Genomic DNA, 9,256 nt, shown 5'->3' with positions numbered 1-9,256 from the left:
CATAGAAAATTATAGTGAATTGGAGTGAAGAGAAAGAAGAGGAAACAAGGTATGAAAAATAAAGTCAACAAAATAGTTTTGTTTAAACCAATAATAAGATGCTTGAGATTTAAGCATAACACAAATTTCATTCAAGACCTTCACGATTTCTAAGGTGAGAATTATCTTACAGTACAAAACTAAATGTGTTAGTTCATAAAATAGTACTTTGCATTAAGAAGAGGAAACAAGTTATGAAAAATAAAGTCAACAAAACAATTTTGTTTAAGCCAATAATAGAATGCACGAGATTTGCTAGAAATTAGCTACGACTTTAACTACTAATTAGCTACAAAGTGTTATGGGCTCAAATATGCATTGACTTTAGCCACGTGACATGCTACATCAGCGGCTGTTAACGGACGTTGACATGAGGGACCAAAAAATATTATAAAGACCATTATTTGAAGAAAATTTTTTAGGAACTAAAAATAAAGTTTGACATATTTAGAGAGACTATAAACTTATATAATAAGATAATACAATTGATACACCTTGAGTCTAATTTTCTTAACGCTCCATTAATTTGGATATGCGTATCTAAAAATCCCCTAAAAACGAAATATTAGGTTATTTCGAATATAAATATCCAAAAATCCCTGAAAATGAAATATTGTGTGCATTCGTAGATGCATCTCCGAATTAAGGGGGTATTATGGAAATTTCGCCAAGGACCTCTTGAGGCGACATAAAGGTGCATTAAAAAATAGTTTATTCCTATGCTAGTCTACACCAGCCCACCTTGTAGTATTATACCACAAATAACTATAAATATTGGGATTTCATTATGTGCAAGTATAAAACTAGTTTACTCTAACATTGCATACCTTATTTTCTCTAATTCTAAAATTTATAAATAAAAAACATCACAGTAAACTGATGTAACAGCATACTAAAAATATTGAATTTAAAAAAAAAAAAAATGGGAACAACAATTAAAAAAACGATAACAGCAACTATCTTTATTTTGAAGTTACCAAATAAATGTAAAAGATATTGACGATCTCTTGATGTGGCAGCCACAAGAAAAAGGACAGTTGAATTGCATAGTTGCCACTTGCCACACATCATGACACATAGCTAGCTCAAGATTGTGCAGAAAAGAGAAAGGATAGATAGAACTTAAGTATAAAAGATCTAATAATAATGCTACATGTTTGTACGTAGAGGACATGGTTCCATAGTCTCAACACTGCTATCCAACTTATTTTCCAATAAGCAGCAGCCCCTAGAAAAGGGGTAAGGTTGGAGGGAAACGCACAAGCATCCACTGTCTCTCATATGCTGCTACATGTTTCCACCCAATCTCATCAAGCAACGAGAGCTTTAGTTCATAGAACTTCTTCTTGGCAGTCTCAGCATCATTTTGAATTATGTCATACAGTACCTGAAACAAGGTAGGCCAAAGTTCATATAAGATTGGTAGTTCATCTAACCAAGTTAATATAAGATCAATCAAAATAGAAATACACTTGCATGTTAAACACAGAAGAGTTGCTTCATGATTTTAGCCTCGCTTGAATATAAAGATCCATGTCACTACTAGTAGTGTACATTAATCACACAAGTTATGGTATGTAAAATGATGAAAACTGGATCAAACAACTAAAGTATGAGATGAACTGGTCGGGAATTTGGTTTCTTACAATCCATAATACTGGCTGATCAAACTCAAAGAACATCATTATCTAAAATATTATATTTGTTTAAACCTATTTTAAATAGCTATTCGAAACAATACAAAATTAAGAATGATATGTCTACTGAACTTTGGATGTATTATCATGTGACTTTATAATTAATCCACATTACCTTCAATATATTGGTTTATTAGTTTGTCTCAACAATTGATGTGTTTGGTTTTAAAAACATTGATTATATGAAAACACCTACAAATAATCTCACTAAGGAGCAATCAAAACTACGAGTCTGTACCTGGTGGATACCAGAGTCATATGATACAGTTAGTAATTCAAATTGGTGGATTATCATCCATGCAGCAACCGACATTAAAAAAAAGAAATACCTTTAATGCTGTCCCAAGCCTCTGAGAACGCCTCTCACGTGTTACCGTGAGGATTCCATATTTTGATGACTTCACATCAACCCATTTCTTCAGTTCTAGAAAATTCTCTTCAAACAAGTCTGGATGACTGCCATCATCTGTAGATTGCTCACTGCCCACACCTTTTTTTGCACCTTCTGTTGCATCCAAATCCTTTGACAATATACACCAAGTCAAGTCTGCCAACTTTTATTTGATAAAAAAATAATTAAATGTTACAATTATCATAAAGGAGTGACTAACTTACAGAGGATCACCTACTCCTCTGATGTTTTTCTTACAAGCAAAATGCATATGACTCAATTCAAATTAACCACAGGAGACTATGTGAAAATCTGTTGACTTTTATTTCTATGTAGTACATGCAGACAACAATCTTGAAAAAGATAGTCATAACAATGTTAGATTTAAGATGTTATTTACTAAATATAGGTATGGGTGTGTCTGTGTGAAATTAACAATTGATGAAGTCAGTGACTAGTTTAATTTCCTAGGAAATATTTTCAGCTGACTAATTACTTCTTTTAATAGTGAAAAGTAAGTATTCTCTCACATGCAGGCAACAGGGCCATACTGCTATCGCTACAGTAAGCACCCAGTCACTGGCATCAGCATCACTAGACTTTTCTAGAAAACCATCATCATAGAAGCCTTTAACATGATCGACCTCTAAATCACAGACGCCTCTAGGATTACGTGAGTCCTGGAGTCCATCGTGTGTCCAAAGAAAAAACTTTGTATATTATACAGAAAATGGGGAAGAATCCCCTTTGATTATGTTAAAGAGTCCCAAATCGAATAATATATCGCCAGAACATATGTTTATAAGTGGAGACAATCCTCACCATGCAAGCCCGTTTTGTAAAGTTGAATTAGGCTCAACCACAATTCTAAAGATGGTATATCAAAGTCTCATTTAAGATCCGTTGGGTCACCTGCTATTAGATTTCTGCTATCGGACCACCCACAATTTATATTCACGCTTCAGATGTCCAGTCCTAGGCGTGAGGGGAGTGTTAAAGAATCTCGCATCGGATAATATATCGCCTAAACATGTGTTTATAAGCGAGGACAATCCTCACCTTACAAACTGGTTTTGTAAGGTTGAGTTAGGCCCAACCACAATTCTTAAGAGATTACAACAATGGCAGCACTAGGGTCCTCCTTCCTCTCAATTTACAAGATGCTGCCCTCTCTAATCCTCCTATCTATTTATAGGCAGCATGCCTTATTTATTTAGCCTAACTACCTCTCAAAGAAACTATAACTAGCCTCATTAACTAATTAACCAACTAACCAACTACTTAACTAACAACAACTTCTTAACTAACAATAGGAGACCCAACAGAATAAACCAAATTTTAAGGTATATTCAGCCCTGTCATGGAAACAATCTAGTTTATGGAAACAATGGTCATACAGATATGGTTACTTATGTTGATGCTTCGCTAGTAACTAGACTGGATCTACTATTAGTAGATCAACTTTTGGACATTGAGTTCTTCTAGTGATAAACTTTACTAAATGGAAAAACAAAACAGTATGTTGTTACTAGAACAAGGACTAAAGACTTTTGACTTTCATTATATGTTAACTTATATGATTAAAATCAATCAGGTGGATATGATGTTTCGTGAAATATGATCTATGGTGCTAATCTATGGTAATCATATTGCACTTCATAGTTTCCCAAATCCGATATTCCACAAATAAACAAAACATATTGAAATATATTGGCAGTTTTCTAGGAGAAGGTTTATTTTTGGCAGATTTACAAGCTCTTTTGTCAAACCAAATGACCAGTTGGAAGATCATTACCAACACACTCCAAGGTCTGGCAATAACTTTAACTTGCAACAAACTCGGTGTTTGTCATATCAGTGTTTTCCATATCTATGCTCTAGCTTGGAGAGAAGCAATGGAAATTAATATTTTAATATTTATATAAGAAATTAGTTCCAAGAAACATTCAAATCTTAGCTTTCTATAAAATGTTTTCAGTTTAATTACTATAAAACCAAGTTATATACCCCATCATGTAAGGTTGGTTGCCCTTATGGATCAGATTCATTTCACCATAATATTCTATGATGTATTTTACTTATTATAATTTGAGTTGGGCATAACTCAGTGCCTACAACACCAACTCATAAGGTGATAAATGTCTTTCAGTAATAATTACTTTTTTTAGGTTTATATCACATATAATGTGAGACTCTCAACACTTCTTTATAGTACAAAGTAATTATTATTCCTTTATATCAAACTAACATGCGGATTGTTAACTCAAGCAACTCATCATAAAAGCACAAGTCTTCATTTGAGCAGAAGATAAAAGTAATTACATTTTTATTTTAGTTTGCAGATACATTTCATATTCTAGGAGATACTATTAATTAATGTTAGATGATAAAGTACTACTTTAAAAAGCTAATAGGATAAATATGTTCACTACCAACCCAACATGACATTACAAATAAACAAACTTTTGCAATATTAATAGAAATAGAGAATAGTTGAACTTTCATTCAGTTGTAACTGATTTTCAATTGTGAAAAGTTAGTTACATCAAGGTATCACAACTTGTTTATATACTACAAGTTGTGACCTGTAGTAGCCTGTAACTACAGAAACTAACTGCCAGCTGTCAGTAACATACTGACTGGCTCTAATGCTTAAGCAACTCATCATAAAAGCACAAGTCTTCATTTGAGCAGAAGATAAAAGTAATTACATTTTTATTTTAGTTTGCAGATACATTTCATATTCTAGGAGATACTATTAATTAATGTTAGATGATAAAGTACTACTTTAAAAAGCTAATAGGATAAATATGTTCACTACCAACCCAACATGACATTACAAATAAACAAACTTTTGCAATATTAATAGAAATAGAGAATAGTTGAACTTTCATTCAGTTGTAACTGATTTTCAATTGTGAAAAGTTAGTTACATCAAGGTATCACAACTTGTTTATATACTACAAGTTGTGACCTGTAGTAGCCTGTAACTACAGAAACTAACTGCCAGCTGTCAGTAACATACTGACTGGCTCTAATGCTTAAGCTAATACCCCCCCCCCCCCCCCCCCCCCCCCACAAACTCATGGGGAGCTAGCAACCCTGAGTTTGTGTCTGAATTCCAGAAATCTAGTGGAAGGAAGAGGTTTGGTGAGAGCATCAGCCACTTGATCAACACCAGGAATGTGAGCAACAGCAATGGTCTTGGCAATGACTTTCTCTCTAACAAAGAAGAGGTCAATCTCCATATGCTTGGTACGAGAGTGCAGAATAGGATTGTGAGCAAGCAGAACAGCAGACTGATTGTCACAAAGTACAAGAGGCTGCTGAATAGCAATGCCAAGCTCAGTGAACAATGTTTGAAGCCAGAGTAGGTCTGCAGTGGCCTGAGCCAAACTCCTATACTCTGCTTCTGTGCTGGACCTTGCCACTACAGGCTGTCTCTTGGACCACCAAGAGATCAAGTTAGCACCAAAGTAGATAGCAGCACCAGATGTACTCCTTCTGTCATCGGGATCAGATGCCCAGTCAGCATCACAAAACACCCTGACAGGAGGTAGGTGACTGGAGGACAGAGGAGACAGATGAAGGCCATGAGACTGTGTGCCCTTGAGATAACGAAAAATTCTCTTGACTGCAACCCAATGAGTCTCAAGGGGGTGAGACATGAACTGGCACACTTTATTCACAGAAAAAGCAATGTCAGGCCTAGTAATGGTGGCATATTGTAAAGCCCCAACTACAGACCTGTACATGAAAGGGTCAGAAAGGGCAGCAGAACCAGTCTTGGTCAGTTTGCAAGAGGATTGCATAGGAGAGCTGACAGGACTGCAGTCAGACATGTTGGTCCTGTGCAAAAGATCCCTAATGTACTTAGACTGTGTGAGTAGCATGGAACCATTGGAGATAGCCTTAACTTCAATGCCCAAGAAATAGTCAAGATCACCAAGATGCTTGAGAGAGAAGGCAGTGTTGAGTTTGGTGATAACCTGTTGCAACAGCCCTGAGTCACTTCCAGTGATGATTATATCATCAACATACACCAAGAGATAAATGACATGTCCATTGGATGAGTAGATAAAAAGTGAGGGATCACATTTGCTAGGAGTGAAATGGAGAAGAACAAGAGCCTGTTGTAATCTCTCAAACCATTGCCTAGGGGCCTGCTTCAAACCATAAAGGGCCTTTTGAAGCTTGCAAACCAGTGTGGAATCAGAGGATACAAAACCAGGGGGCTGCTCCATGTATACCTCCTCAGTGAGCAGTCCATTAAGGAAAGCATTGTTGACATCCAACTGTTGGATGGACCAGTGTCTTGAAAGGGCTATAGTGAGAATGATTCTGATGGTAATAGGCTTAACCACAGGGGAAAAAGTCTCATTGTAATCAAACCCCTGCTGTTGATGAAAGCCCTTGGCAACAAGCCTGGCCTTGTACCTATTCACAGAGCCATCAGGGTTTTCCTTGACACGAAAAACCCACTTGCAGCCAATAGACTGTCTGTTAGGAGGAAGAGGAACAAGGGACCAGGTTTGATTCTTGCACAAAGCATCAAACTCAGCTTGCATAGCAGCTTTCCACTTGTCATCTGCAAGAGCTTGCTTGACAGATTTTGGCTCAGAGTGAGTGAGTAGTAAAGATGGGTGTAGTCTAGGTTGAGTGAAGCCAGCTTTGGCTCTAGTAGTCATAGAATGATTGTTGGTAGGAACCTGAGCAACAGGGATGGCATTGGGAGGTACACTGGGAGAGGAGACAGTAGTGCTAGGAGAAGAAGAAGAGGTGGATGAAGGAGAAGCAGTTTGAGATAGGGGAAGATCTGAACTGACAGCAATAGGAGTAGAAGCTGAGACAGGACTTGGAAAAGGTACAGCTGTAAGAGGAGTGGGCATAGGTAGAGAATCAGATTGAGTAGAAGATGAAATAGGTAAGAGAGAGTGTAGGGAAGAGACACTAGAAGATTTCAGGGAGGAAGAGGAAGGAGGAGTGGCTGGTTTTGAAAACAGTTCTAGAAAGGGAAACCTAGACTCATTGAAGAGAACATCCTTGGAGATGTACATCCTTCCAGAAGGGGAAAGACACTTGTAACCCTTGTGGGAAGTGGAATAACCCAAGAACAAACATTCATGGGACCTAAACTCAAGTTTGTGAGCATTATAAGGTCTCAACAGAGGGAAGCAAGCACAGCCAAAAGTTCTTAAAAATTTGTAGTCAGGGGCAGTTTTAAACAAAAGAGTATAGGGTACTTGAAACTGCACTGAAGATGAGGGAAGTCTATTAATAAGATAGACAGCTGTGGTAAAGGCAAAGTCCCAGTATGTTAAGGGTAAGGCAGCCTGACTCAATAGGGTAAGACCCAAGTCAACTATGTGCCTATGTTTCCTCTCTACCACACCATTTTGGTGATGTGTGTGGGGACAAATAACTCTATGCTGAATGCCCAGATCTGCCAGAAATTTGGAAAAGGGCCTAAACTCTCCACCCCAATCAGATTGAATAGCCTTAATAGGATGTCCAAGTTGCAATTCAACTAGGGCTTTAAACTGTTTAAAGACATGGAGAGCTTCAGCTTTAGATTTTAGCAAATAAAGCCAAGTGAACTTGGAGAAAGCATCAACAAAGGAGATATAATAATGAAAACCTTGAGTAGAGGATTGAGGGGAAGGACCCCAAAGATCACAATACACAAGTTCAAGAGGAGAGTGATAGGTAGTGTGAGACAAAGGAGAGTGTAATCTATGGGCTTTACCAACACAACAAGCAGAACAAAAGGCATCAAGATTTTTATTAGAATAAGACAGATTACAACTTTGTAGTACAAGTTTCAACACATGAGAATTAGGGTGGCCTAGCCTTAGGTGCCATACATTGGATAGGGAAGGGGAAATAGTAGTGGCCTGAACACTAGGCACTACTTTATTAGTACTAACTAAGGAAGAAGGAGGTCTGGAACTGACAGGAAACTGAGCAGGCTTGGAGACAGCAAAGGGAGGAAACTCATAGAGGCCATCAGAGCCAACTCTACCAACCAGAAGAACAGCATTAGACACCTGTGATTTAACAAGACATGTGTCAGCAGTAAACAGAAAATAGACTTGATTATCCTTACAAAATTGACTAACACTGATGAGATTTTTGGTTATTGAGGGAACATGAAGAAGATTTTTAAGTGTGAGAGGTGTGTGAGGTTGACAAGTAGAGAGAAACTGACTAGAGCCAGCTGAATTGATATGCAGACCTTGACCATTTCCTATAAAGATTTGGTCATGGCCTTCAAAGGGAGTGTGTTGTTGGAGATTGTTGGCATCATTAGTGACATGAAAAGAGGCACCTGAGTCAGGATACCAGGTGGCAGCAGCCTGAGGTTGAGCAGCATTGGCAATAAATGCACTAGGAGTCAATGTAATAGCAGGTCTGGCTTGTGGTGTAGCACTGGCAGTAGGCCTGGTCCAAACATTTGCAGGAATTTGAGCATAAGCAACCTGAGGAGGAGTCCACTGCACTGGTGCAAAAGGAGTGCTAGCATAGGCAACTTGAGGCTGAAATTGTTGATTATACCTATGCCAACAGTTCAAGGCTGTGTGACCAACTTTGGAACAGACTTGACACTGAACACCAGAACTTCTGCCTCCTCTACCTCTACCACCTCTGCCACCTCTATAGGACCTTCCACCTCTGAAGGAAGCATAATCAGGCTCAGGAGAAGGAGAAGCAGGGACAGAGGGAGTGGATTCTACAGCACTAACCGGAGGAGTTTCAGAAGCTGGAGGTTGAGATGCAGCTTGAGTGAGATTCAATGATGCCAGATCTGGAACAGAGGTTTTCTTGAACTTGTTCAACCTCAATTCATGAGCAATGAGAAGGATCTCAACTTCATCTAGATCCATATCTCCAAACTTGCTCTCTACAACAGACACAACTGAAGCATACTCACTCGGTAATCCTTCAAGGATAACATCAATGTGATGCGTAGACGGAACAGGATCACCAATAGAAGCTAAAGCATCAACAGTTTGACGGATCTGAAGCAGATAATCAGAAATTGACTGCGAATCCAGAGAAGCAGAGCGAAGTTCAATGCGAAGTTGTCTTGCTCGTGCACGAGTCTGCTTTTGGAAGTAGTTGAACAACC

The 9,256-nt window shown here is 38.1% G+C and overlaps 1 protein-coding gene across 2 annotated transcripts in view; it reads right to left on the bottom strand.

Moving 5' to 3' along the window:
- Window positions 1-974: 974 nt before the first annotated feature.
- The window catches only part of LOC131653130 (tripeptidyl-peptidase 2-like), a 29,710-nt gene continuing 21,428 nt past the window's right edge, over window positions 975-9,256 (bottom strand). Inside the window, exons 33-34 of one of the 2 annotated variants that reach the window (XM_058923198.1) lie at window positions 2,066-2,290; window positions 975-1,426 (exon numbers count right to left, since the gene is read on the bottom strand). In XM_058923198.1, the coding sequence (XP_058779181.1) occupies window positions 1,268-1,426; window positions 2,066-2,290 (384 nt within the window). In that variant the 3' untranslated portion in view covers window positions 975-1,267. The remainder of the gene's footprint in view (window positions 1,427-2,065; window positions 2,291-9,256) is intronic. The other variant, XM_058923199.1, reaches the window with a different exon arrangement.

Source organism: Vicia villosa, linkage group LG2, assembly GCF_029867415.1.
Source record: "Vicia villosa cultivar HV-30 ecotype Madison, WI linkage group LG2, Vvil1.0, whole genome shotgun sequence".
NCBI classification, from domain to species: Eukaryota; Viridiplantae; Streptophyta; class Magnoliopsida; order Fabales; family Fabaceae; genus Vicia; species Vicia villosa.
The sequence above is the reverse complement of the archived record's forward strand: the minus strand, read 5'-3'. Positions and strand labels throughout refer to the sequence as shown.